The sequence below is a fragment of the Poecilia mexicana genome, unplaced genomic scaffold, assembly GCF_051168715.1.
Source record: "Poecilia mexicana isolate PSO_F unplaced genomic scaffold, ASM5116871v1 scaffold_14, whole genome shotgun sequence".
In the NCBI taxonomy this organism is placed as follows: Eukaryota; Metazoa; Chordata; class Actinopteri; order Cyprinodontiformes; family Poeciliidae; genus Poecilia; species Poecilia mexicana.
The window spans coordinates 2,161,266-2,189,173 of NW_028263383.1; the positions used below are offsets into that span (position 1 = coordinate 2,161,266).

Genomic DNA, 27,908 nt, shown 5'->3' on the forward strand with positions numbered 1-27,908 from the left:
TGCATGAAATATTAGCTGTTGAATTCACTGTTCATTTGTGACTAGATGGTAACTCGCTTGTGTTGTTCCACAGCCAGAGCAATGGCGAGAGATCATGAACAAGAAGATGCGCTTCCCTCCGGAGCTGCTCAACGCCATTCAGGAGGGAAAAATAGAGCTGTTGTGTGGGCTGCTGAGGACTGGGGATGGCATCATTCGCCAGCTGGATGAGTCAGAGGACCGCCAGTGGAGGGAGGCTCTCAACCTCTCCATCCGCCTGGGCAATGAGGATGCCATGGATGCCCTTCTGCAGGGAGTCAAGTTTGACTTCCGGCAGATTCACGAGGCTCTGCTGGTGGCTGTGGACACAAACCAGCCCAAGGTGGTGAAACGCCTGTTGGACCGCCTGGACCAGGAGAAAGGCAACAAGATGGACGTACGATCCTTCTCTCAAGCCATCTTTGACCGGTCCATTGACAACTCACAGTTTGCCCCTGGTGTCACACCTCTGACCCTTGCCTGTCAGAAAGATCTTTATGAAATAGTCACCATGCTCACTCAGAAAGGCCATGGCATCCCCTGGCCTCATAAGATATCCTGTGCCTGTCTGGAGTGTCGCAACGGCCGGCAGTACGACCTGCTGAAGTTCTCCTTGTCTCGCATCAACACCTACCGTGGCATCGCCAGCCGGGCCTATCTGTCCGTCACCTCCAGCGACGCCATGCTCAGCGCCTTCAGTCTCAGCAGAGAGCTCCGCAAGCTGTCCCAAAAAGAGCCTGAATTTAAGGTGCCCTCTTAAAAATGTCCTCTTGTATTTTTGGTTTGTCACACATAAATGCATCACATCAGACAAATATAATCCTAGTAAATAAAAAAGCATTTTACAAATTAGGATTTTGCATACTGTGGAAAATGTGGGTATAGCAACGATGGCAGGAACTCGCAATCAGTCTGTAAGATTGTTGTGGCAAAATTTTGTCCCAGTTGATTTTGGCATGTTAGTCATGCCAAAGAATCTTAATTGGATTTAAGTCTGGACTTTGAATAAACCATCCTAAAACATTCATTTTGGAGCCATTCAGGGTTGGACTTGAGACTGTGCTTTGGCCCTGCTGCGTAACCCAGATAGGCTTGAGCTTATGGTCACAAACTGACCATAAGCTCAGTCAGCTTATGGTCGATGGTTGACCGTTGGTCCCAAAATGTTATAAATGGTTTCACAACCCGTTCCAGACTGTTTGGTGCCTGCATGTCTTCAGATCTGAACATCATGTCTTGCCTTTTAGTTTTGATTACAGGTTGTATTTAAGTGGCTTCTTGGTTCAACATGTCTTTCTGTAATTAGGCCTGGGTGTGGCTTGTGGTATAAACACAGCATGGTTAATTAATAATTTATCAAGGTTGACTATCCCTTTTCCACATAGAGCCATCTCATCGTTTGAAAACTTACAAGATTAATATTTTTGTCTCTCATTCTCTCTTTATTTGAGCTTAAAAAAAAAGCAAAACAAAAATACTACAAGACCCAAATACTTCTTGCATATCACTGTTTGTCTCTGTTTGGTTGGAAAAACAAATTGTTTCTCCTGCAGCCTCAGTACCTGGGCCTGGAGCAGCTCTGTCAGGAGTTTGCCGTCGAGTTACTGGGCATGTGCCGTAACCAGAGCGAAGTCACCACGATCCTGAACAGCTGTGGAGACGAGAGCCAGGACGCTTTGGACGAGGAAGCCTTTGAGGAGGGAATCCCCAACCTGTCACGGCTGAGGCTCGCAGTCAACTACAGCCAGAAGCAGGTGGGCAGATTGGGACCCACAGTTAGCTCCATGTGGAAAAAAACTCTTATTTACCTTAATAACCTTAATTCTCTCTCTGTGTTTGTTAGTTTGTGGCCCATCCGATCTGCCAGCAGGTTCTTTCTTCCATCTGGTGTGGAAACCTGGCAGGGTGGAGGGGCAGCAGGACGGTCTGGAAGCTCCTCGTCTCTGTTGGGATCTTCTTAACCATGCCTTTTCTTTGCCTCGTCTACTGGATAGCCCCAAAGTCGAAGGTCGGATAAAAATCGCTAACATATCTTGCAGAGTCTTAAGACTAGAAGTGACAGATATTATATGTGGTTTACGCTCAACAGTCCTCTTGTTTTTCCTGCAGGCGGGAAAAATGATTAGAATCCCTGTGATCAAGTTTCTGCTTCATTCTGCGTCGTACCTGTGGTTTCTCATCACGTTACTCGGAGAATCCATAACTATGGAGATGTATCGAGACAAATTTGCGTCCCGTCAGCAGAATATTTTGCACAGCTCATTCCACATGGTGTGGGTGGTTGGTAGGTCCAGTCTGTCAGGTTTAACATTGAACTAACACCGCCAGACTAACTGGAACATCATTTCTGTCACACAGGATTCTTCTGGTACGAGTGTAAGGAAGTCTGGATTGAGGGCTTGCGAAGCTACTTCCTGGACTGGTGGAACTGCTTGGACATGATGGTGTTGAGCATGTACTTGGCATCCTTTGCCTTACGCGTGCTCATCATGCTCAAAGGTCACTTCCTGTGCCACGATCAGAGCAACAGTGACGAGTGCATCTACTTTACTCAGACTGGTGAGGAAATGGCGCCAAGTTACTCATCTAAAGTGCTTTGGGGAAAAATATTTCAAGTTGTAAAACTTTTTCGCATTTTGGAACGTCACAACAAACCCCAATGCATTTAAAAAATAAATAACATAATTGTGCACATGGAAATGTAAAAAGTGTGAGGTGTATTCATATTCACCTTGCGTGAATCACCTTTGAGTGTAATTATAGCTGGAAGTCTCTCGGCTTGTTTATCAGTTTTGCTAAAGTAGATAGTGAATGTTTTGCTAATCTTAGATCTTCAAAATAGCTCAGGCTCTGTCAGATCGTAACTGGCTTTCACAGAGCAACTTTATCTTTGATTAGATTTTGCTTAAATTGTCTCTTATTTAATAATTTGGTGACTTCTAAAGGGATTGTCATGCATGCACTGGATTTTAATTAGAGGTTTTAGACTAAAGAAAACCAAATAGAAATGATCAGACGTGTTTTATTTGTTTTTGAAATATGTTTAAAACAGCATAATCGTCCTCTCATAATCATCTGTGCCAACGGATCACATCAAATCACAATAAGAAGCATTGAAATACAATTGTAACGTAAAGTTTTAGAGGTATAAATACTTTTACAAGGCACCGCGAAACGATTCTAAAAGGTTTTTTGTCATCCTCGACCTCTTTGTGATTATGTACAAGTCCGTGACGACTGGCGCCAGGAGGACCCTCAGCTCATCTCCGAGGTGCTGTTTGCAGTAACCAGCATGCTGAGCTTCACCCGGTTGGCCTACATCCTGCCGGCCCACGAGTCGCTGGGAACGCTGCAGATCTCCATAGGGAAGATGATTGACGACATGATGAGGTGACGGCATTGCCACATCTGGATATTCGCACAGCTCAGAGGGGGGAACTCGAATCACATGAACAAGCTTCGCTCTTTCACAGATTCATGTTTATACTGATGATCATCGGGACGGCCTTCCTCTGTGGCATCAACAATGTCTACGTTCCTTACGTCATCTCTCCACATCTCGGCAGGTGAGAACATGATCTGATCAGGTTTACTATTGAAGTAGTGATGATATGAACACAGTAGCATGAGCCTGATTTGCATCGTATCTGCTGCGGTTTTCTTGCAAACATTTCCAAAGCAATGTTGTCATAAAAACAATCTCATTTTGATGATGCTTCCCAACTTTACCGCAGGTTTAACGAGACCTTCAACTTCTTGTTCTGGACCATGTTTGGTGTGGCCAACCAGGACTACGTGGATATGCCGCAGTTTGTTTTAGCGGAGTTTGTAGGACGGATCCTGTACGGCATCTTCACCCTCGTTATCGTCATTGTCCTGCTCAACATGCTGATTGCCATGATTACGAACTCCTTTCAGAAGATCGAGGTGCGGAGCAACAGGCCTTCTGTGGCTGTGTTTTGTAGAAGACGAAGGTCAAAGGTCCTTTGTGTGATTTCAGGACGATGCAGATGTGGAGTGGAAATTTGCCCGGTCTAAACTGTACCTGAGCTACTTCAGAGAGGGCCTCACCATGCCTGTGCCTTTCAATATCATCCCTTCTCCCAAAGCTGTGTTTTACGTCCTGAGGTGAGCTCACATCTTCCACAACATTTTACGTGTTTTTGTTTTGCTTTTAATGCTGGATTTTTTTTTTGTGTTTTTTTTTTTTTTTGTTTTGTAATTTTCTGAAATTGTATTCAAGGGGGATTTTTAAACGTCTCTGCTGTTGCTGCAACTTTAACTCCGAGCAAAAATACCCTCCTATAGCCTCTATGGTAAGAGTGTGTTTGGTGCTAATCGCTTTCTACGTTGCTTTAAGAATGCGTTAGACTAAATGTTTTCTTTGGAAAAAGTCTAACGACAAAGGAACGGAGGACAACCTGCCTTACCGACAGCAGGTGATCAGAGCTCTGGTGCAGCGCTACATCGAGTCAGCGCGCAGGGAGTTTGAGGAGACCAAGAGGAAAGGTAACAAACTCATTATGTAAACACAGTTAAGTTGCTATAATATGGTCTGTGAGACGTAGAATAATACCAGTGTTTTACAGTACGAAAAGCAAAGTGTCACACTTTCTGCAAGTTGCATATGTTATGACAGTAGGTTGCATCTTCTGATTGGTTTAAGTAGAGAGGAGGACTGTGCCAATTTGCTAATGTAATGTTTTAGAAACGAAACGAAAGGGGGAAGACGCATAGTGCAATATTTTTCATACATAAATCTCTGATGTGGTCATTAGTTAATAAAAACAGCAAGCACTTTGATATAACATAATCAAAGAAACTTGAAAAATAAATGGAAAGAAACACAGCAGATAGCAGCGAGTGGTAGAAATAATTAAGACTTAAAGAGCAAACATTGGTAATGTTAATTTTTTTTTTATCTTTCTTTTGGGTTTGGCATCGTAGTTCATGATAGTTAATTCTTGTGCTCAAATTCAAGAAATTGGGAGAAAGTGTTAATTAAAAGAGAAAAAAACCCACAAAACTAATGTTATTGTTAGGATTCTGGGAGATCCAATCTCTGATCTAGTCCTGACCAGCATCGTTTCCAACACCAGTATATTTATCTCAACAAAGTCAGAAACTCAAGAAAGTCAGCAGAATACTTTATAAAGGTGCCCTAGTTTCAACATGTTATTCAGATTGAATAAGTTGTACTAAGCTAATGCTTCACATGTGGTGGGAGAAGTAAAAACACTGACGACCAATCAGACGGTAGCCGCAGTCAAACACAATATTGTGTATTTGGCATAGACTGGAAGGACAGTTAGATGCCTCATGCCTTTTTTTTAATTGGAAATCAAGATTGCTCACTCCAGTTTCTGTTTTCCAATAAGTGATGACACATCAGTGGTGAAATTTAACTGCCTTTCTGTTCAACCTATTTCCGTTTGGTCTTTAATATTTTCAGTTCAGATTAAGCTAAAAACTCTTTGCTCTAGATTTTAATGAACTGATAATTAATTTCAGATATCGAAAAGTTTCCCTGTCAACACTCCAACCAGGAGCTTAGACTATAAATTGTTCCATGAATATAGTTTGTAACAAGGCAGACTGTTCCCATCCTCCTCAGCCTGGAGGAGGCAGTGTCCACGATTTCCGCCAACATCTCCACACTTTTAATTCATCAAACCATCACGTAGTTTTTCCGCTTCAGCTCAATTCAGTGCATCCCATATTTAGGCCTGGGAACAATGAGCTTATTTAAGACGAATGTTAAAACATTAACATGCATTCGTGGATGCTCTGAAACCCGTGTCCGTTAACAAGGAGGTTATTCTGAGTCTGTGCTGGGATTTTAACTCGGGGAAAATGTTCTGTTCTAACGTGGGGACTCATGAGAGCCCAAAGATCACATCAGTTTTTTGCTTTATCTTGTGTGTAGAAATTAATTAGGATTCCCAGAATCCGCCAAGATGTTTTGTTCCAAGAAACCAACCAGTTCTGTGCCGTTTTGTAACTGGATTTTTCTGTTGTTTTTTAATTGTCCACATGATGTCTTGTAAAACATTGCGACGTCCCGCCTGCAGCTTCCTTCGACTGTAAACAACTTCTCTAATAATGTTTATAACATTGCTGTGACCATCTTTAAAATAATTTATATTCGGCAAAAAACATGTTCTTAGTGTATTTAGAGATTGCTTTTGTACATCATAGATCTGACAAAGAACTGACAACTTTGATTTGCCACATCATAAGTTGATTTAAACTGTTTACTCGTCATTATTTTAGGTTTTAAATAAAACAAAATTAAATGTTTTATGGTTGGTGGATCCCGTATATGAGGCTAGACTGCCATTTAAGCTGCTAAACCTTCTGTTTTCTGAAACCTCCCAAAACAAATCTAGAGGTTTGAATCTGGAAAAGTATCAAATTCGTAAATTAAAGATGTGTTGGAACCTTGAAATTAAATCACAGTGATCAACAGCAACCTTAATTTGCGATGCTTACAGTGTGAAGCCTGCATAATCAAATATCCATAGTGTTAGCCTTTCCTATTAAAGGAGAGTTTCCCACTAAACTTAATTGCCGCTAGCAAACCCAATTACTGTGATGTGATTTGTGTTTTCTCCCATTAGATATCGGTAACCGAATCACAGAGCTGAACAAGGCGGTCTCCAGGATGCATCTGGAAATGAAAGGGATCCAGCAGCTTCTGATGACCGACGGACACGCTGCAAACGACGCGCTGACCAAGGACGGTTCTTCTGTGCTGGGGAAATACATCATCGGTGCCAAGAATAACTTCAGAGGTTTTAACACCAGGCAAGATGACAAAAGCACATCGCTTCAAGTGACAGTTCACCAGAAAGAGGAAGGGGCCGATGAAAGGAAGGCCGATTCGGAGGCGCGGCAGGACACAGATGCACAATTGGATCAGGTGGATGAAAGTGAAGAAGAATTGGATAAGGCGGCAGACTGCGAGGTGGTGAAAATGGAAGAGGGAAGAGCGAAAACAGAGCCGGGGGATTGGAAAGAAACTGAACATGCAGAGCTTTTAGAAGTAAACAAAGATGATGATGGAGTGAAAGAGGACTTCTCAGAAGGGACGGGTCTTATTAGAGTAGAAGAAACGGTGAAAGTCGAGAGTGTACAGGGCAAGGAGGATAAAAGGGAAGGAGAGATTGAGCCCCAGGTGACAGAAAATCCCACAGAGATCAGACCTGAACACACAGAGAGCAGCAAAAGCAGTTTTGAAACAACGGATGCGAAGAAAATGATAAACAAGTTCAATAACATGGAGCTGAAAGAAAAACCAGACGAGGCAGGATGGATGAAGGGAAAGAAGTGCGAGGGTAATGTTGTGGAAAGATCTCGCGTAACCAAGGGGGACGAGAAAACCGGAAACAAGAAAGCGATTCAGTCTCCAACAGGGAGCAGCGGCTCCAACGACACCGGCTTTGGTTCACAGGAAGGGGAAGGATCGATTGACGGCACACCAGTAAAACCATGACGGGTCTCTGATAACCGGAAAATTTGAGAAGTTTAAAAAGAAAAAAGGCTCAATAGATAAATATCACTGTACATACAGATATTTTCAGCTGTAAGACTGTACATAGCCTACATTTGTATAGACTAATGCATAAAAAAGTAACCTGAAGTGCAGCTAAGCAGGGATTTGACCCAAAAGAGGACACAGGTTCACACAGAAAGCAAATTAATATCCTATTTATCACTAACATTTTATATTCTGGGCAGAAATTTTTTTTTTATTTACAATATTGTTGCTGAAAACTGTAATATTGACTGAACATTATTTTTGAAATGTCTCTTCTTTTGTTAGCATTTCATAATCCTCCCCACCGCTTCCCATGAGCCTCAGCTTCTCAGCCGCTGCGGAAAGAAACCTGCTCTGGGCATTAAAGGAAGTCAGATCTGTTCAACATTCAACATATTTTCAGTGTCAACGCACAACACTAAAAATATTAACTGCGATCTGATAAATCCCTGGTTTCTGTACATTTGAGGTTAGATTTACATTACTGGTAAATACAAACCATTAACACTTTGAAACCCTAAAACTAATATAAGGAGTACTTTCTTTTTATTAGGACTTCTTCTTATAAGCATTCAATTAAGATGCTAAGGCTAATCTGCCAATGACGTCTGAACAGTAAGTTGTTTCTCTGCCATTAGCAAATTTATCAGCACGTCCACAGGGTTGAAAATCCAACTAAATCATTTCGTTTTTGGTTTCTGGAACAAATTGTTGAATGATTTTTACACTAGTTGCACTGAATTGGTTTACAGCTTTTTTTGTTATAAACGACAACCTTGTTAAAACTTTACTACATGTAGATTTTCTATTGTGAAGTCTGTTTACCTGCTGAATTAACAGTAACAGCAGATTAGTGTTGAATAAAGATTGAAATGTACCAGTTAGGCCAATAAAAGTCGTCACCATTTCAACTGTAAGATGGCATGATGTTTTTGTTTTTTTTCCTAAAGACCGTTCCCTTAAAGGTTCCTTATTGGTGAAAGATTTGAATATAATTGGTTTCTGGTTTTATTTGAAATGAAATGAAATTTGTTTCTTTCCCGTTAACTGGGCTGTAACTTATCAGATGACTGGGTTCACAGATATGTTCCTTCACTTTCTTTTCATTAAGCGGGTTTTCTGTAGTTTTTGCAACAGTGTGAAAGATGCAGGTCCCTGCTTGTTTAGCACCGTTTTCCCCTCCGGGGCATGAACCAGCAAACGGAGTCATTAATCTCTCACCTGCTGCGTCATTTGTCCCAGGGCACATTACGTTCTCCTTCACTGGAAAAACACTTGCGATATTACCTTATATATTTTCGTTGGATAAGAAACATATTCTGTTTCCATTCGATTTGTTTCATGTCAGCCTTGGTTTAGTCGGTTCAAACCAACTCAAAATGTTTTTAACATTGTGTTTTTATAATCATTGGATCAGGAGGCATCCTGGTGTAGAGCAGCTGCCAAAAATATCTGAACAAAGATGGAAGAAAATATGCTTAAAGTACAGAACATACACATTACTCACACCTTTTTTCCACCATTTTCATTTGTTTTTTTTTATTGTCATACAAATAAAAAAATGATCAATGTTTTAATAAATAAAAGCAAAGCATTTTAATAAAAAAAGACCCAAACTTACAAGTTTATTTTGAAAATAGAAAACCCTACATATTTATTTCCACCCCTATTGTAAGTGTATAAAAAAAAACCCAAAAAGCTAAAATATGTTTTATTGCAGTAGTAAAAAAAATGTGCTGCAGGTCAGGGAGCTTTGGATTTAAAAAAAAAAATCTTCATCAGAGTCCATAACATTTAATGCTAGATGGCTGATTTCATTTAAAACGAATATCAACCTGAAATTCATAAAAAATAAAACAGCATTGATGACTCTAAGTAAAATATTAATTCATGAAATCCTATTAATTGTACACAATATGAAAACACAATATAAAATTTATGATTTAAAAAAAAATACTGTAAACATTAAATAACTATTTTAATGTTTAAAAAGAAAACATTAAAAACACCACGCATTTTCCAAAAATATAAATCTGCAATGATTATGGCGTTGGAGAGACTCGTTCCTCGTCTTAGGAGCCGCACATCAGGCATTCATCCTTGTTGGCTAAGGAGCAGACCATGGCCGCTGTGTTGCGCTCTCTGGATTCCTCCTCCAGGCTCTTTGCTGACTGGCTCTCCTTCAGTTTCTCCTTGTTCAGGGTGAACTGAATCGGGTTGGCAGCGGGCTTCGTTCGGAGGTAGTACATGCCGGTTTTCAGGCCCTGCAGGCAAGAAAGGACGGGGATTATTAGGAGTTCCTGCTGATGCTCTGAGGTCGCGTATTTGTCCTTTGGTTCCGGACGTACCAACTTCCATCCGTAAAAGTGCATGCTGGTGAGTTTGCCGTAGTTTGGCTCAGCGATGTGAATGTTCAGAGACTGACTCTGATCGATGTAGGTGCCACGATCTGCTGCCATCTTCAGGACGGTTTTCTGGGAGATTTCCCAAACTGTTTTATAGAGCTGCTTCAGATCTTCTGGGATCTCTTCGATGTCCTAAGCAAGAAGTGAGAGCATATTTTAAAAATCGGCTTCTTGAAGAATACATCCCATTTTCTTGCTGATTTTTTTAAAATATTTTGTTTTACCTGGATGGAGCCGTTCTGAGCAATCAGCTGGTTCTTCATGTCCTCATTCCACAGTCCTCGTTCAGTGAGGTCCTTCAGCAGGTGGGGATTCACAATCTATACGACAAATTTAAAAGATCATGAGGCAATCTTTTCTTCCTTTATGGATGTCTTAAATATCAGTCACGTTTCCAATCCCAGCAAATGTTTTCCAGGACTAAATTCAACTCCTGATGTAGATTTAATCTGTGATTTTATCCATTACACAGTGCAGTGATTCGTGCATCTGCAATTTTTACAACCGATAAAAACTTGCAAACACATAAAATCACAGTAAGAGAGAGAGATGGCACTGCCTCTGTGAAACCCAGACAACTGTTTATGCAGTTGCACAGAAAGCAGTTGAAACATTGATGAATTTTATGACATTAAAAGCAAATTTATGTTTATAAAACTGGAGAATAACCTTTTTTTATGTAGGTCTTGTCTCTACTGTTTAGGTGTAACCACATGACAGACTATCAAGAGCAGCTAATAAACATGCTAGCATGTTTATTAGCTTGCAGGAGCAAGATTTAAGTTTCTTTATGACTGTAGCTGGATTTGTCGTGTCAGATGCAGATCTTCGGCTCTTAAGAAACTTCTGCCTGGACAAAATATTTGTCATTGCCGAGATTCTGCAGAATCCAGAGCAACACTGAATGCAAATAAATTAAATGGGACACATTAAATACAGTTCAAACTACTTATCTAAATGGAACAGATTTTAATACACTGATTCTTGAACAAGTCTGACACACTGACTACTTGTGTACTGGACAAGTACACAGACTGCAAATCACTACTATATGAACAAGATTTGGATCATGACTAAAACTAAATCCTGATGTTTGTTTCTTTTTTTTTTTTTAGAGATTTAAAGCAGCAAATGCATTCTGCGCTGACCTGAAACTCTCCTGAGAGCACCCTGCGAGTGTAAAAGTTGCTTGTGTACGCCTCAATGGACTCATTGTTACCCAGGATCTGGGCAGTGGAAGCTGTGGGCATCGGGGCCAAAAGCAGACTGTTCCTTACACCGTGCCTAAGAACAAAACATGTAATGTATAAAGGGTTAATAAAGGATCTGCTTCAGGAAAGCGGATGTTTAAAACAAGAGGAAGTGAAGATTTCACGTAAGACTTACTTGGCAATTTTCTCCTTCAGTGCCTTCCAGTCCCACAGGTCTGTTGGTGTTTTTTCCCACATGTCGTACTGAAGGATCTAAAAAAAAAAAGAAAGGCAGACCAGCATGATGAGCACATAACATAAGCTCTAATCTGCAGATTAGACAGATGTTTCTCCAGATGGATGTGTGAAGACTACTCACTCCCTTGCTGACAGGAGAGCCGGCGTAGGTTTCATACGGGCCAAATTCTGCTGCCAGCTCACAACTGGCCTCCAGGGCGGCGTAGTAGATGGTTTCAAAGATGTGAATGTTGAGTAACTGGGCCTCTGGGCTTTCAAATGGGTAGCGCATGAGGATAAAGGCATCAGCCAGACCCTGCACACCGATTCCAATAGGCCTGTGACGCTTGTTGGACTTTTCAGCCTGTAATGCAGGAAGCAGGAGGTGTTTTAAAGGAAAAATTTATTGTTTCAAGCAGTTGTTTACGTACATTTACTGCTGATGAATCAATTATTGGAATAAATGTTTCAGCTCATTTACTTGATGACTCATTGTTGGAGCATACAAACTCAAAAGAAGCCAAATGGAGAAAGAACAGATTCAGAGCTGTAATTGTACAAATAAAAATATACGGATTTTGAATAAAAAAAAAACAAAAAAAAAAACTATTTGTCTATCCAAAACTACTCAAGTAGCAGTTTTAGCATCGCCTAGTTCAAATTCAGTAAAACAATCCTTTTAAGCACCTTCTGCTATCCAATTATTAATTGATTAATAAAAGAAAAATCTACTTATTATTCCTAAACTTTATAGATTTTAAGTCGATGCATTAATTATATTTTATCTTCAGATGCACACCTTACTACAAATAATCATGCGTGCACTAAAGGAAAGCTATATTTTAGTCAATAAAATGTTTTTTTTTTATTATTTAAAAAGGAACTTAGTTATTTTTTATGCATTTCAATTTTTTTTGTAAAATAATCTTCAGGGGTTAAATTAAATATCTGCAGAATTTGCACATTTCTGATCTGATTAATCTATTAGTCATCATAATATTCGATTACGTAAACATCTGACTGGAACTGCAGCTGCAGGGAGGTCAGCTTCCCCGGAGCCATTAGCGCTGGAGTCACACCTCAGGCACTGGGTAGTAGTTGATATCGATGATCTTGTTGAGGTTCCTGACAATCACTTTGGTTACAGATGCAAGCTTGTTAAAGTCGAAGCTCCTTTCTGGGGTGACATACATGTTGAGGGCGAGGGAAGCCAGGTTACACACTGCAACCTGAGTTAGAGACAGAGCAGAGCTGGTTGAAAATACCCATCATCGACGCGCTGCAGAAGGCTAGTCGTGGTGCCATGCAGGAACAATCTCAACCTGTAGGGGTCAGCATGTTCACCTCATCTCTACTTGTGTATTCGACGATCTCTGTGCAGAGATTGCTGGACTTGATGGTGCCCAGATTTTGCTGGTTGGTCTTCCTGTTGCAGGCGTCCTTGTAGAGCATGTACGGTGTACCCGTCTCTGTCTGCGACTCGATGATGGCGTACCAGAGCTGCTGAGCCTTCACCACACGCTTCACCCTGCCCTCCTTCTCGTAACTGGAAATGGATGTGATCAACAAGGAGGCGTTAGCCCTGAAAAACACACTGGAAAAAACAAACAAACAAAAAAAACTGTTTGCCGTGTTGTGTTTACCGAGTGTAGAGCTCCTCAAACTCCTCTCCCCAGCACTCATCCAACCCAGGACATTCGCTTGGACACATCAGAGACCAGTCCTACAGGGGACAGAGGAGTGGACACAAGGTTAGTGATAAATCCACTGCAGATCTACGAGACAGAAAATTTCTCTCGGGATTCACCTGATTGCTTTCCACTCGCTTCATAAAGAGGTCTGGAATCCACAAGGCAAAGAACAGGTCTCTGGCTCTCTGCTCTTCTTTACCCGTGTTCTTCTTCAGCTCCAAAAACTCAAACACGTCAGCATGCCACGGCTCCAGGTACACAGAGAAGGCCCCTGGTCTCTGTAAACACAATGGCCCGTGCGGCTAAGGGTTTAGGAAGCCCTTCAACTACCGTTTTATGCGTCATTGTTAGACTCCTTCAACGTCTTTGGCACGGATTCTCACCTTGTTGCCGCCCTGGTCCACATAACGTGCTGTGTTGTTGTACACTCGCAGCATGGGAACCAGCCCGTTAGAAGTGCCGTTAGTCTGAAAAACATAACAAATACGTTACATCTGGTTGTTCAAAAGAACAAGTTAATTTGAGTTTAGCCGTGGCTGTATTTACCCCAGCAATGTAGCTGCCTGTTGCTCTGATACAGCTGACCGCCAGGCCGATGCCTCCTGCTGATTTGGAAATGAGCGCGCACTGCTTCAGTGTGTCGTAGATACCGTTGATGCTGTCCTCACTCATAGCTAGCAGGAAACAACTGCAAAAGTCATCCAAGCGGTTGAATTAGGAAAAAGATGAGCTTCAAAGTTTAGGTTATGCTTTCTCTGAGTACAGTACACTTGTCAGGAACAGTCCTGAAAGTCATTTTCATTTTAGACTTCTAATGCTACATTTGAGTTTTTCGTTTTCGTAAAGGACTGACGAGACAAAAAGCATAGCTTCAATGAATTAATTAAGCACATGTTTAAAATTATTTTTAATTTTTTTCTCATTGGTCCAGAATTATACCAGCATACACACCATTAATGTTTGCGTAACATCCCTTAGTAAGCTATTGACTTCTTAAAGCTATCAGTAAACCTATGGATGGATATCTGAGACTTCTGCACCCAATTCATTAAAGTCATTTCTTGATCAACTGCCCAAAACATGGTTCACAGGCATCATTGACTTGAGTCATTCATTCCCATGAGGAGAGAATTTAAATTTCTCACAGCAAGTGTGCAGTGTTCACCTTATTTACCTGGACAGCTGAGGCCTGGTGGTGCCGGCGTTGAACAGGGTAGGAGAGGCGTGAGTGAACCACTTCTCTGAAAGCAGGTTGTATGTTTCAACAGCTGCATCAATGTCTTCTTTGTGAATCCCGACTGCCACTCTCATCAGCATGTGCTGGGGTCTCTCAGCAACTATGAAAAGCGGTGAATAATAATAATTTAGGGACTTAAAATGATAAATAATTTGATGGGGACATTTACAGTCATGAAAGTAAATTCTGAATAAATAAGGAAACATACCTTTGCCGTTGATCTTCAGCAAATACGATCGCTCAAGAGTCTATAAGAGCAAAATAAAGTCTGTCAGTGTGCTTGCTAATTGTTAAAATTTTATACCAAAAACAAAGCAAAGTCCTACCTTAAAACCAAAGAAGTTGTAAGAAAAGTCTCTGTCGTAAATGATGGCTGAGTTGAGGAGCTGCAAGAGTCGAGATTGCCATGTTAATACGAAAAAAAACGAAAGTACAAGCGTATGTTACTTCCCTCATGCTTACTTACGTCCTTGTTTTCGAGGACAATGTCCAGTGTCTCCCTGGAGATCATAGGGGAGTGACGTTTGTTAAAGGGGTTGACATAGTTGTACAGGTCTTCCATCACGTCTGTGTGAGAAGCAGACAGGCTGTTGATTTTAACATCGAGTCATGGCAGAGGTAAGTAGCATCTTACAGGAAGCACTGGACGTCATTATGAAGCTGCATAGACTGCAATACTCATTTGAATGCAAAACTATCAAGTTTGCTCTGATTACTAATTATGTAACTTATTAAATAAATAAGTTGCTCTTCCTTCCTCTTTACCATTGTGCACTATTTTGTATTGATCTGCAATGTTTAATCTTAGCAGAATACATGGAAATTTGTGGGTGTAATTTGACAAAATGTGCAAATCTTTAGAGAGTGTTAATGCTTTTCAGAGCCACTTGCACTTATTATGAAACAATCAACAGCAAACATACCACTGAAAACCTTCTTGGTCTCTCGGTGCAGGTTGGACACAGCGATCCGAGCAGCCAGGATTGCATAGTCGGGATGTTTGGTGGTGAGAGTGGCAGCAGTCTCTGCAGCCAGAGTGTCCAGCTCCACAGTGGTGACCCCGCTGTACAGACCCTGAATCACCTTCATTGTAATCTGGGTCTGCGTAAATAGAGAGGCGAGGTCATGACAGAATAAAGTGCACATTCCTGTTTGATTATTTTTTGTTGTTTGAACTTACAGGGTCCACAAAGTCACTGTTGAGCCCATAGCAGAGTTTCTGAATGCGGGATGTGATTTTATCAAAACTAACTGCCTCCTCCCGCCCATCTAAAAGAAAAACACAAAAGAGAGGGTTTTTTTTTAATATATATTTATTTAACCAGGTTCTGAAATAAATCACTAGAGAAGCTTAATGATATTAAATGTCAAACGGAGTTTTATTTTATTTTATGCCACTCAAGCAACATCAAACAGCTTCCTGATCCAGATGATCAGGAAGCTCACAGTGCAGCGCCAAGACAGGAGCGCGCCAACACAACACTATAAGCTTATTTTTGACATTTATACAGTCTTAGTTTGTAAATCGATTTTGTAAAAAAAATCAAAGTGAATACTCAAAATAAACAACTAAACAAGGTACATTTGTTCGTTTAAAGTTTCGGTTCAGATGCGACTGTTTGAGCAAAAAACATATTCTGATTGCAGAATATATATGTATTCTTTTTAAAAGGAGAAAATCTTAGAACACATATAGAAATCGCCAACTCTGTCGTTTCATAATTGGATTCTTTGTTCTGTTTCGGCGCAAACTGAAACTGTACACAAAGAAACTACAACACGCCACAACGTCTATAATATGGCATGAAACTGGAAAATAAAACACGTTATCCTTCAATGTGCAAACACGCATACTGCCTTTGAGTCATTGGACAACGTTTGCAGAACAATAACTTCATGTTTTCTGACAAGGAGGAAAAGACAAAAACCTGATAATACCTCGTTTAATCACGTGCATGTTGACCGAAGATCAGCTGTTTATTCCTAGAATGAAGGTTTTAGTACTTTCTTCTCGGCCGGAGACAGAAAAAGAGTAAAACTATTAAACGATTGTTGCTGCTTGTTATCCTCTGCAACATTGAATCTCAAAGTAAGAGCGCCAACCAAGTCAAACACTGCTTGAAAGGCTGTCGCTCTGGACATGCCGGTGTTTTCAGCCAATCAGCGTTGACTTTGGAAGACCGCTAACCAATCACAAGCAGAGCACAGTCCATTAATATCCTGCTCTGAATAATCTGGCGGGATGTCATGTTTATAATGTTATTATAGCAGACTTCCCTTTTTATATTAATGCTTGATCATTTTTTAGTTTTTAATTAACACATTGTTTACAGGTAAGTAAACAATAAAGTTAGATAATTATGTTGTGTTTTCTTTGACAGTCAAAACTAACATTATTTAGTAAATTACCACTGATATTATGCTAATTTTTAATAGTTTCACTTTCATATTAGAAATTCAGGCTACTTTTAATTCTAGTTATAATTTTAGCTTTTAAAATATGTTCCCGTAGTTTCTTTTCACTTTCACAGTTCAGTTTAAGGGAAAAGTGCATAAAGCTAACAATATCACAATTGATATTTCTGTTAGAAATTAGAACCACAAGGGACAGAAAGTTTTATGCAATGGTTGTAACAAATCCACACAGTTTTCTGTGTGGACTGTTGATAGAGTCGTGAACATTTTTCTTTCTACATGAAATATAACAGCTTTAAAAGAGAGAATAGTAACAATATGCTTCAAGAGTTAAGCAAACAGGACATTTTACAATTTTATAAGCTAAATACATCTGATTTATTGTATTCTAACCCATTTAAAACATTCTAAATATTAGCTATAATGTGGTACATTGATTTTTTTTTTTCTTTTTGGGGGGGCGGGTTACAAATTGACCTACATTTAATCTGGAACTTTATTTTGAAGGTGTTTGAAACAGGAAGTGACTCTCCTAAGCTGCTCCGCTAATGCTAATGGCCCCGGAACGTTAAAGAAGCTCTCTGAAGATGGCTGGCGTGTTTGAGGTGGAGGTTGACGGTGTGGAGCACGACCACGGGCTGGAGCAGCATAATGAACCGAACCAGGTTAGACTAATGAGAATAAACAGGAAGTCTTAGGTTAGTCTGGGAAGGAGCTAGCTTCTGAGTTAGCTCCTGCTGCCAGATTTAGCTAACTACTAACTACCACGATTAACTTACCAACCATGACCAGGCAGAGTGTCTGGGAGGAAGGAGGTTGTCAAGTGAACTAACAGCTAAACTTGTGGAACCAGGACACAAGTTTAGCTGTATGGCAAGTACAAACAAAAATAAAATTACAGCCTTGCTAAGACCATAAGCATCACCTGCTATTACTCAATCAAAGCTACTTGTGTTCTTCCCTTTCTCTCTCGATTATAAATGGTTTCCTCCTTTGTAATTTTGCTGAGCTGTGAGTGACATTTTAAAGCAATCTTTAGTATAAGATGATGTGGCTGGTGGGGCTCAAAGGTCAGGTAATTTCAGTGGAAGTAACTTTAGCACTTCCTGTGATATTTCAGTGTTTGAATTAAACTCAGCTTTTTGAAAGGCACAATGATGAGACTGTGTGTAAGTCTGTTAGGTTGTGTCATTGTTTCAACTTTGTGTATATGAATAGAAATAATTTTGAAATACTCCTAAAATTCAGATGTTGATCATTTTGTAACCTTTGGCCTGGTTGTCCTTCATCTCGTTGAGGAAAGTGAAATAACAGTATAATAACAAATAGGATCCAAGATTGTACTAAACTGATCACATTCAATTAAGAATGGTTGCCTTATTCAGTATTACTACACAGAAATTAATACAAAATATTACATACTAGCAGTACATCTCACTCACATGCTGTGCTACAAGGGTGATCGCCTCTGCAGTAATGATGCAGTAATTCATGCAAGAGGATTCCCAGCCAAGTATTGAGTGCATAGAAATGTACATACTTTTCAGAAGGTTGACATTTGTGCATTTGACATCAATTTTTGATTGGTCTAATATGATATTCTAATTTTCTAATTTTCTTTTTACCGGTAGACTATAATCATTAAAATAGTTTAAAAAAAATAAAAATAAAGCTTGAAATATTTTACTCCATGTGTAATGAATTTCTGTAAAATTATGTTTCACTTTCTGAGATGACTGGCAAGAAATATTGAACTTTTACACTATATTCTTAATTTTTTTTGAGATGTGCGAGTACATCTGAACCTTCACTTGGACTCCTGCGTAGGATGACGATTAATATTTCTCTGTTGTTCCAGGTAATTATAACGAGACAGGCATACGTCAGTGATTCCTACCAGCCTCTAAATTAATTTCAGGTTGTTAAACAAGCTCAACAACCTGGGAGGGACAGCAACTGTTAAGTCCAGAGAACAATGTTACTCCAGAATGCTTTATTTGATGTAGCTGTCAGAGGTGCACCTCTTTGGCTTTTAGTCGACCAATGTTTTTATTTACTTTGTTTTGGTATTTTTAGATCTGACCAACTTATCCCATAAAAGGTTCTACATGTATCTTGATGGAAATTAGCATTTTGAATTAATCAGAAAAGGAAACGGTTACAAAAAATTTCCATTTGAGCATCAAAGGGTCTTTAATTGACAAAAAATGTAATCATTAATTTACCCACCAGGCCCAGAATTAATGATTAAAATAAAATTGATTGTTGCGTGGTGATAACCGCAACTAGAAAAGGTTTTTTAAAAATACAGGTTTAGTTTTAACCGAGAACTAGTTGTCAGTTGTCTCACCTCTTTAAATAAAATGAAACTAACCTCAAGTGATACAGAGATTAGGCTTTTTAAAATAGAAAATTATGACTGATTCAAATTTTTGGTTTTAGCAATACAACAAAAATGACCAAAAAAATGTGTTGCAGGTTTGGGATCTTACACAGAATTAAGGAATTACAAAATTGACAATTTACAAACTTCCGCTTTGCAATTTTATTCACTTTCTACCCTTTCTTCTGTGTTTTTATAGTTTGATGTGTCCAAGCTTTCACCAGAAGAGAAATGGAGGTCAGTGTATGCATCACACTCGGACTTATCTGTACAGTTAATTGTTGCACGTCAGTGGGTTTTCAGCTGATAATGCACAAGGTTTTTGCATAATACATCAATAATAAATCACTATCTGTTTCTGTCTCTTTAATGCATTTATCTGAAACATATTCTAATCTTACCAAGGTCAAAATACAAACCATTTTACTCCTGTTTTTAAAGATGACACCATTTACAGTATTTCTATCAGCCCATGTGCCAGCACGAGCACACACATTTGGTGTAAATCTTCCGATCACGCGGTTGCTTGTTAACCTACATAGCTCATTTATATCTCTATCAACAGAGTGGAGCATGCAAAAATGCATGCCAAACACAAAGGTCATGAGGCCATGCACGCAGAAATGGTGCTGATCCTCATCGTCACCCTGGTCGTTGCCCAGCTGGTACTCGTGCAGTGGAAACAGAGACACCCAAAGTCGTACAACGTAAGGCACAAAAGACACAAGCTCTGAGTGTGAATTTGGAAATATCATCATGTAACGGTTTGCATACTGAGTCTCAAAATCTTTTCAAGTGGGACAAGAGGTATGTGTGTCTGCATCGGCGTGAAAAGTACTTTTGTGAAATCTCCAGTAAAGGAACATGCATCTTTACGTTTAGATTATACGTGTGGCAGCGCACTGCTGCAATGTCGTTTACTAATACAGAGAAATAAAAACTGATATTCATTCTTGTTCTTAGTTCGATTCAAATGGACTTTCAGTTTTCCTCGTCTCTGATAGCATTGACAGCTTAGTTTTTTTTTTTTTTTTTTTCTTTTGCTCAAATTCGCTATTGATTCTGCACATGTCGTGTCTCGTAGCTGGTGACACTGTTTCAGATGTGGGTAGTTCCGCTCTACTTCACTACCAAACTCCACTGGTGGAGGTTTCTGTCCACGTGGTTCATCTTCTCCGTCATCACAGCGTACATCTCCTTCCGTGCCACTCGCAAACCACTGGCCTGCACCACGCCGAGGTGAATCTCATTTTTAGAAAAGCTTCACTTACAAATATCCACATAAAAAAGAGAGATGACAGATTAGTGCTGCGATAATTGTAAAACAGTCTCAAGTCAAACACATTTACTGTCTGTTTGTATTTGTAGGTTGGTGTACAAGTGGTTCCTCCTCCTGTACAAGATCAGCTATGCCATAGGAATATTTGGCTACAGCGTTGTCATGTTTACACTTTTTGGTATAAACCTTATATTCAGGTATGTATAGTTGCACAAAATTATTTTCTCTCTTTTTTTTCTCTTTTTAATATTGTCAAATTTTCCAGTGGGTGATGTATATTGTGTTCATGAAAGCTTTACAACTCAACCAATTTTTTTTTAGCTTTTAGGGCTCCTTGATGTGTTGCACTTTCTCACCGCTAGATGGTGCTGTTTTCAAATTCTGTGTAACAACTACTTTAAAAATCCATCTACCACTTCACATAAAAAAACTAGAAGGCTATCAAAAAGTTTTTTACTTTAATAGTTTAATTAACAAAACTTAAACGTGTGATATATAGAAAAATTTAAGCATGACAAAAATTACTTCACAAATGCCAATCTTTTGAATTTTCTTCATGTACTGTACAGGATTGACATTAAGTAAGAAGTCTTGGCTGCATAGCCAAGACTCAGAATTTCTGAGTTAATGTAATGTGGCATGAATGTCACCAATCTGTGATTTTAAGGAAGCCCAGGATCATTTAATGGTGTTAATGGGTTTGGTGTCTCCTCTTGCTTTATTTTCTATGGCAGTGGTCCCCAACCTTTTTATTACCGCGGACCAGTCAAGACTTGGAAATTTTGCAGCGGCCCGGGGGAGGGGGCGGACGAAACGTCAGATAAGGCTTCTACATCCTGCTAAAGCCTGAATAGATTTGGGTTGTCTTGGTCTTTTATCGGTTGTCTTGGTCTTTTTATCTTTTATTTTTCCCTGACTGGGAACAAGAATACAACCTGCTGAATGTGACCATAAGCCAATCAGAAAGCGTGGTGACATAAGAACAGAGGGGAATCCCAAACAGCTGACATATCGCGCAACTGAGAGTCCGGTGGATATCAGATCTCATATCAGATATCATATGTGGAAATGTTTATTATTATATGTAAAGGTCATTATTATATTCATTCATTTAAAAATGTTAACTATGAAAAAACATTCATCTCCAAATCATAGTGCAGCAAATAGAGCGGCTGCTCCCGTCGTCTTTCATCCACCGCCTTTTCTTTTCGTTACGTCTTTTATCTCTTAAAATGAGTCCACAAACTGTCACTATTGCTTCTACATCGTCATCCGTGTTTGGTTATTCTAAATTCTTGCTATGTTGGGGGTCTTACTGAATTATCCTCTGGACTTGGGATGTTTGTGACTGAATCGGTTCGTGTTGCTCCTGCCTTGGAGACACGAACCGATCGAACCTGTTGTACTTTTTTCAGCTCTGTGGTCACAGAGGTTTGGAGAATCGGCTGTCAATCCTTAAATCTTGCCGTCTAAACCAGACTTAAGACTCACAAGCTCTACTCATCTCCTCTCAACCACTGCCCAAACGCTCTGACTCTGGTCGCTATGGTAACGTTTACATATCCCTTCAAAATAAGATACAGATGCGCCACAAAAACGAACATTTTACTTTCGTGAAAGTTTTAACTCACGATAAAGACTAACGGGAGTCCTGAGCTTGTTTCTCTGACGGTCCCATCTGGGAGTGATGGGAGACAATGACACCCGAAGTGTTGCTTATATCCACACCCTGCTTGGTCTCTACGTGGCGAAGCAGTTTGAAGCTTCATTGCCTCATTAGCAGCCGGTCGCCGCATGTTACGCAGAGCGGGCTTGTAATGTTTGACTCACCTACCGGTCCGGGATAAATCCATCCCCCTGTCTCTTCTCTGGGCCTTTTTCCCTTTGCAAAGAAACTTTCCAAAGACATCTGATCTGTTTCTTACTCATTTTGCTGCTTGTGGGCTCAGTGTTGGCGCGCAAGTAACCGAGAGAATCTGGTTAAAGGATTTTCAAAATAAAAGATCCTATAATACATAAAACAGAAATATTTAATTATTTCTTGCACAGCCCGGTACCAATTGGCCCGGGGGTTGGGGACCACTGGTCTATGGGGTTTGTTGGTCAGACATGTTTCCTTTGCCAATCAAGCACAGTCACTATGAGCAAGTTCCAAGTGCAGAGGCAACCATGAAGTGGTACATGGCTCCAAAGGTGAACGACCTGCCAGCTGCTCGTTCACCTTTTCTATCATTTCTTATTCAACAATTTTACCGAAGAAAGCGTTAATATAATATCTGTAGAGGTCCCCGATATGTTTTTGTTCTAGACTGAGTACAAGTGCTTCAATTTAGGTACTCACTGATACCAAGTACTGATACCACACGATAACTTCTGAAAATAAATGTATTTAGTTTAGTCTTTGAGTTGCACAGCTGCACAGCACAGGAGGAAAATCCAGCAGAACTGTGGAATCGGTTTGGAGTATTGGGTACGAGTACTTGACGCTGGTGTCGGGTATTAATATTCAGTTTCTTTATTGGTCATATGTAATATTCCAGTTTTCTGAGTCACTTTATTTGAGTTAGCTGTACACATAGCAACCAAAAAGTCTCTGTGGTTGAGGTTTAGTGGTGGCACGAGATTATAAATGGACGCCGTTGTAGCTAACCCTCTCACTTGCAGGGATTTCTTTAGCAAATCCTGAATATATCTGCGGCTTCTTTTCTTGTGAACAGGCTCCCTGACACAGGACTATTTCATTTCCTCATTGTTGCGGTTAAACCGACTGACACATTTGCCCTTTAATATGTCAGGACATATTAAAGGGCAAAGGCTAATAATCCTGTTTATGTAATTATTGTTCCATTTGCTAATTCATCTGGTTTTGTAATTTCCCAAGTATTTGTATCTTTTTACTAATGTGGATTTTAACTGAACTTGTCTGGATTACTTTAGAACTAGGATTGAATTGGAGTAAACTGTGCATCTAGTCCTTTGTTGTAGTTTTTTTCTACATTTCTCAGCTGAACTAAAAAATAAAATTCACATTGTCATAATTGGGTATTTGGGAGAATTTTGAGGGAAAATATATATTTTAAAACAATTATGGATAAGGCTGTAGAAAATATGGGAAAAGTGAAACACTGTGAACACTCTCCAGATGCGCTGTATGTAACTGAATTTGAATCAATTTTTAATTTCTGTACTCAAATTAGATTTCTGTCTCGGAAAATGTCCTGTCATCCTTACATACGTAAACTGAATTGAAATGAACGACAACCAAGCCGACTGGAAATCATTTTACTAGCTTTGCTTGGATAAAGAGTGGAATGACCTCGGTCCAGAAAAATGTAGCCTATAAGAATCAGTCTGTTTCTAAAATTGCAAAGGTTAATGTAAACATTATGTAAAAAGCTTAAGCTTTCATGACAAGTGATGCATATGATCTGCACGTAAAAAAATGTCTGCCTTCCTCTTTTTTTTTTTCCATAGAGATGGTTGCCAAGGAGAAGATTGCTATTGTTTTCAGTTTCATTGTTTATAAGATTAAGCAGTTGTTTTGTTTATATATATTTAAAACATGGTTACAGCTATTTTAAGGTTTATTGATTCTAAAATAAGTCTTGAGATCAAGGTTTTCTATTTGAAATGATTAGGAAGTCCTAAATAATTTAAAGCAAAGTTTGTAAAACAATGAAAAATGGATCATTTGGGTGCAGTGTTAAGTCTTTTTATTAGTTCACTTTTCTTTATTGGTCTTTTGCAGCTCTTGTTTATCACTGATTATCCCTGCAGGATAAAACCAGAGGATGCTATGGACTTTGGCGTTTCGCTGCTGTTCTATGGGCTGTACTATGGAGTCCTTGGTAGAGACTTTGCCGAGATGTGTGCAGACTTCATGGCCTCAACCGTTGGAGTAAGTAGCTACATTGCATATTTTAGAGGTGGCGACTGACTCTAAATGTTACTTGAACCCTTTGTGCTTTTCATTTCAGTATTACAGTGCATCGGGGATGCCAACCAAGCACCTCTCGGACAACATCTGCGCCGTCTGTGGTCAGCCCATTCTCGTAGATGTCAGTGAGGAAGGAATAATCGAGAACACCTACAGATTGTCCTGCAATCACGTGTATCCTACCTGTCACTTATACAGACGTGCTTTTTGGTTTGGTCTTATCAGTGAATAGAGAAGTTTTGGTGCATCATGGGTTGTTTTCCAGATTTGTTTTAGAAACCATGGCGTACAGCCTCACAATGTAAAGAGGAAGTAGCTTGATCTTTATCCCAGAATGTTTTGTCTGTTGGTTTAAATTACCCCATGTACTTCCTCAGTGCTGATTGGAATTTGCTGAACGTTATAAACCGCACGTTTCCATGTGTAGGCCTTTTTCAAACTCTGCATTTCCATTTTAAAACCTGGCACTAACATGTTTTTCCATGTTGGCGTCCGCAGCAGTGGTCTGCAACCTTAACATCTGAAGAGTCATTTTTCCAGCTAAAATTTAGTTTAGGTTTGCAAATGTTACACGGGCTCTTAAACACAACTTAATGAGGAAATCTGATGTTTTTAAATAACTGACATTTTATTTCTATTTTTAGGTTTTAATAAAGGGGGAAAAAAAGAGGATGGATGCAATTTTTTAATATGGGATTTGTGTATAAATGCTAAAAAAAAAAGCACATTGTTTCCAACAAAATGACACGACAAATGGATCTAAAAAACACTGTCGTTATCTTAAGAGACACATTGTTGTGGAAATTCTATGTAATTATTTCATGAAAAAATTGACATAAACCTTCATTTATGTCCTTATTTTAAAATATTTCCTATTCCTTTTTTAAGTTAGAGCAGCACAAAGTAGGGTCTCATAAGATATATGGTTTTCATAATCTTCTACTAATTTATCTTATTGAAATTACAGCGGCACTGTCTGTACAAGTTTTGCACCAAGAGAAATTCTTGCCCATTGTTTGCAAATTCTGCAAACAAACCTCATCAAAACTCAGATCTTAAGTTGCATATTGTTGACTTTGACTGAGCCATTATTGTGGCTGAATTTTTAGGGCCATTGTCCTGTCTAAAGAGGAATTTCCCTGTATTTTGCTCCATTTATCTTCCCGTCAACTCTAACCAGCTTCCCTGTCCCTGCTGAAGAAAAGCAACCCCCACAGCATGATGCTGCCGTCACCATACGATATGTAGGAGTATCAGAGGAGAACGGGGACTTATAAACAAACTCAATTTGTAGCTACGTGATTTTATGAGCAGAAATGCACCATAGCAGTGAAAATGATTCAAGCCATAAACCAGCTTACTAAATTATTATTGCAGTTAGATTATGATTAGAAAAACAACAGAGAAATTATTGGATGTTCAAGACAAAAAGAAATTGGTCCATAATCAAGAGAAAACAATTTGCATATTGAACATTAATGTAATGGGATGTAATTTAAAGAATTTACATCTCTGAGTAAAACATTTTACACATAGAATATCCATTACAAATCCTTAATGTTTTGCTGCATTGGTGTTTTAGATAGAAATAGCATTTTGATACAATTTCAAAACCAAACTAACAACCAAACTGTTTCTTTCAAACTCAAGTGAAAGAAACGGTATACAAATCATATTCAATTGTCTGTTACATTTGATATATTTAAAATTGAATGTTTTGAAGGGTTTTTAACAGAAATATAACTCGCTTGAATTGTGAGAATATCTCCATCACTGCCACCTAGTGGTATGTTTGTTCCTTTGACCTGTCAGCCTCCAAATATGGGCTCTTTCATGTTTTCATGTCCATTTTTTCCGCATGAACTCCTGGAATTATCCAATCTGGTGGGATATGAATCACCTGGTTGCAATCAGCGTTTTCACTGCCACCTTTCTGTTGTTGATGCTGTTGAAACGTTCATATCAACACTTTCCCATGTTCAAGCTGGTGACACATGAAGCCTTAACTCCACGTCCAGCTTCCATGAGTTCTGCATAAGAGGCTGGTGCATCGTGGGGAAGAAGCAGATGTGTCCGTACTGCAAAGAGAAGGTGGATCTGAAGAGGATGTTCAGCAATCCGTATCCTTCCTGTTGTTCCAGCCATTTAAACAACTACTTTTTGAGCTGAATGATGAATCTTGCAGTTGCGTATTATAAAAAGTCAAGCTAAATAATATGTTGTTGGAAGTTTAAATTGAGTGGAACAAAGTGACTAGATGTTAATTAACGTACTAGAAATTTCCAACTTGCATATCAACTTCTTGTTCCTTTTCATGGATCAGTTAAAGACACATTAGAGGCGCGTGACAGCAGTTTCCTACAACAGAAATGGGATTCTTCTAAATTAGAAGGTCATTAAAAAGTTTACCTTAAGCATTTCTGATCAGGGAAAGCTATATTCAGTTATATATCTTAAATGTTTATTTTAAATTAGAGGATTGTGAGTGACAGATAACAGAATCCTAAAAATATTTCATATCTTGTATAAGGCCAAACAGAAATATTTTAACATAAAAGTGTTGTGGCCCATCCAGTCTAGTCTAAAGAAGCACAGACTGCTGTTCCAAGGATATCAGTTAAAAGTTGAGTGGAAGGAAGAAATGGTTTGGAAGGGGGAATTGTACATGAAGCAGGCATACACATAAATGTTCACTAGGTGTGGTTTGTGCGTCAATACTGTGCACCTGCAGGTCTTTAGTGACATGGTTTTTTTTGCAGAATCACTCACAGGCTGATCCATGTCATGCTGCATTGATGCAGTAAGTCATGTTAAAGGAGACCTAACCCAAATATTCAGTGCATATGCTGCACTGTACATGCATATAGGTTTTCAGTATGCTGTTTAAATAGTAGTTTTTTATTTTATTTTATTGTGGAGTTCTCTGAATTTAGCTTGGTTTTCATTTTCTAGAAGCCATAATTATCAAAATTAACAAAAAAAAAAACTTGAAATGTATCAATCTGTCTATTTTTTATTAGCTTAACATCTTGCATTAGGTGAGTTTCAATGATATTCTAATTGAGTTCCTGATTGTTGTATCTCTTCTGATTACTTTGAGTTGTTCTCCTTCACTGCTTTGTTCAGCTGGGAGAGGCCACATGTCATGTATGGACAACTTTTAGACTGGCTTCGATACCTGGTAGCCTGGCAACCCGTCATCATCGGGTTTGTCCAAGGTATCAATTACGTCCTGGGTCTGGAGTGATCCCGGACTAAAGACCTCAATGGACTGAGAAGATATGCACTGGCTCCAAAAAGACTGTGGGCCTAACATTAAACTAAAACACCAACAAAAGTGTCTCTACTTTTTGTAAATATTTCTAGGCGCATATCTGTATTTACGGTTTATTTGAATTTTATTAGTGTTCTCTCTCCGGAGGTCTGTTAATTTCCTGGGGTTTGTTTCACACCCATGTGATTTGTTATTTGGTTGAACTAGTAAATTGGTTTGAAAGAGGTGCTTTTTACTGATTCGTCTTAAATATTTGAAGGTATCGTTCTTGAACCATGTTTATGTCTGAAAGTTATGAGTCA

General features: G+C 39.3%; 3 protein-coding genes across 3 annotated transcripts; 2 read left to right on the top strand and 1 right to left on the bottom strand.

The window, feature by feature from the left end:
- Positions 1-58: 58 nt before the first annotated feature.
- On the top strand, positions 59-8,475 carry LOC106922173 (short transient receptor potential channel 2-like; the record flags this gene model as incomplete). Its single annotated transcript, XM_014994379.2, has 12 exons — positions 59-766; positions 1,572-1,772; positions 1,862-2,026; positions 2,128-2,302; positions 2,377-2,577; positions 3,246-3,408; positions 3,492-3,584; positions 3,753-3,945; positions 4,019-4,146; positions 4,262-4,334; positions 4,413-4,527; positions 6,639-8,475. Coding segments are annotated over 12 exons (3,090 nt in total), but the record flags the coding sequence as incomplete, so codon positions are not given.
- Positions 8,476-9,068: 593 nt separating this feature from the next.
- LOC106922180 (ribonucleoside-diphosphate reductase large subunit-like) lies at positions 9,069-16,422 on the bottom strand. The gene is made up of 19 exons (XM_014994386.2): positions 16,257-16,422; positions 15,499-15,587; positions 15,242-15,419; positions 14,785-14,885; positions 14,645-14,704; positions 14,527-14,566; positions 14,256-14,418; positions 13,628-13,769; positions 13,465-13,548; positions 13,198-13,359; positions 13,034-13,113; positions 12,735-12,936; positions 12,470-12,619; positions 11,533-11,754; positions 11,350-11,426; positions 11,112-11,247; positions 10,188-10,283; positions 9,907-10,095; positions 9,069-9,822 (listed from the first exon to the last, which is right to left on the bottom strand). The coding sequence occupies exons 1-19, from the start codon at positions 16,273-16,275 to the stop codon at positions 9,631-9,633; spliced, it is 2,382 nt and encodes a 793-aa protein (XP_014849872.1). The 5' UTR covers positions 16,276-16,422; the 3' UTR covers positions 9,069-9,630.
- Positions 16,423-17,231: 809 nt separating this feature from the next.
- rnf121 (ring finger protein 121) lies at positions 17,232-27,831 on the top strand. Its single transcript, XM_014994389.2, has 9 exons — positions 17,232-17,398; positions 19,316-19,353; positions 19,682-19,823; positions 20,201-20,355; positions 20,485-20,592; positions 24,173-24,293; positions 24,373-24,506; positions 26,351-26,452; positions 27,459-27,831. Exons 1-9 carry the CDS (start codon positions 17,321-17,323, stop codon positions 27,577-27,579), a joined length of 999 nt encoding a protein of 332 aa, XP_014849875.2. The 5' UTR covers positions 17,232-17,320; the 3' UTR covers positions 27,580-27,831.
- Positions 27,832-27,908: the final 77 nt, after the last annotated feature.

Coding starts and splice junctions, on each gene's coding strand:
- rnf121 (XM_014994389.2), top strand. CDS start 17,321: ATGGCTGGCGTGTTTGAGGTGGAGGTTGACGGTGTGGAGCACGACCAC. Junction 24,294..24,372: donor TCATGGCCTCAACCGTTGGA/GTAAGTAGCTAC, acceptor TTTTCATTTCAG/TATTACAGTGCATCGGGGAT. Junction 24,507..26,350: donor AGATTGTCCTGCAATCACGT/GTATCCTACCTG, acceptor CTCCACGTCCAG/CTTCCATGAGTTCTGCATAA.
- LOC106922180 (XM_014994386.2), bottom strand. Junction 13,770..14,255: donor ACCAGGCCTCAGCTGTCCAG/GTAAATAAGGTG, acceptor TGACTTTTGCAG/TTGTTTCCTGCTAGCTATGA. Junction 11,755..12,469: donor ACTACTACCCAGTGCCTGAG/GTGTGACTCCAG, acceptor CCTGCATTACAG/GCTGAAAAGTCCAACAAGCG.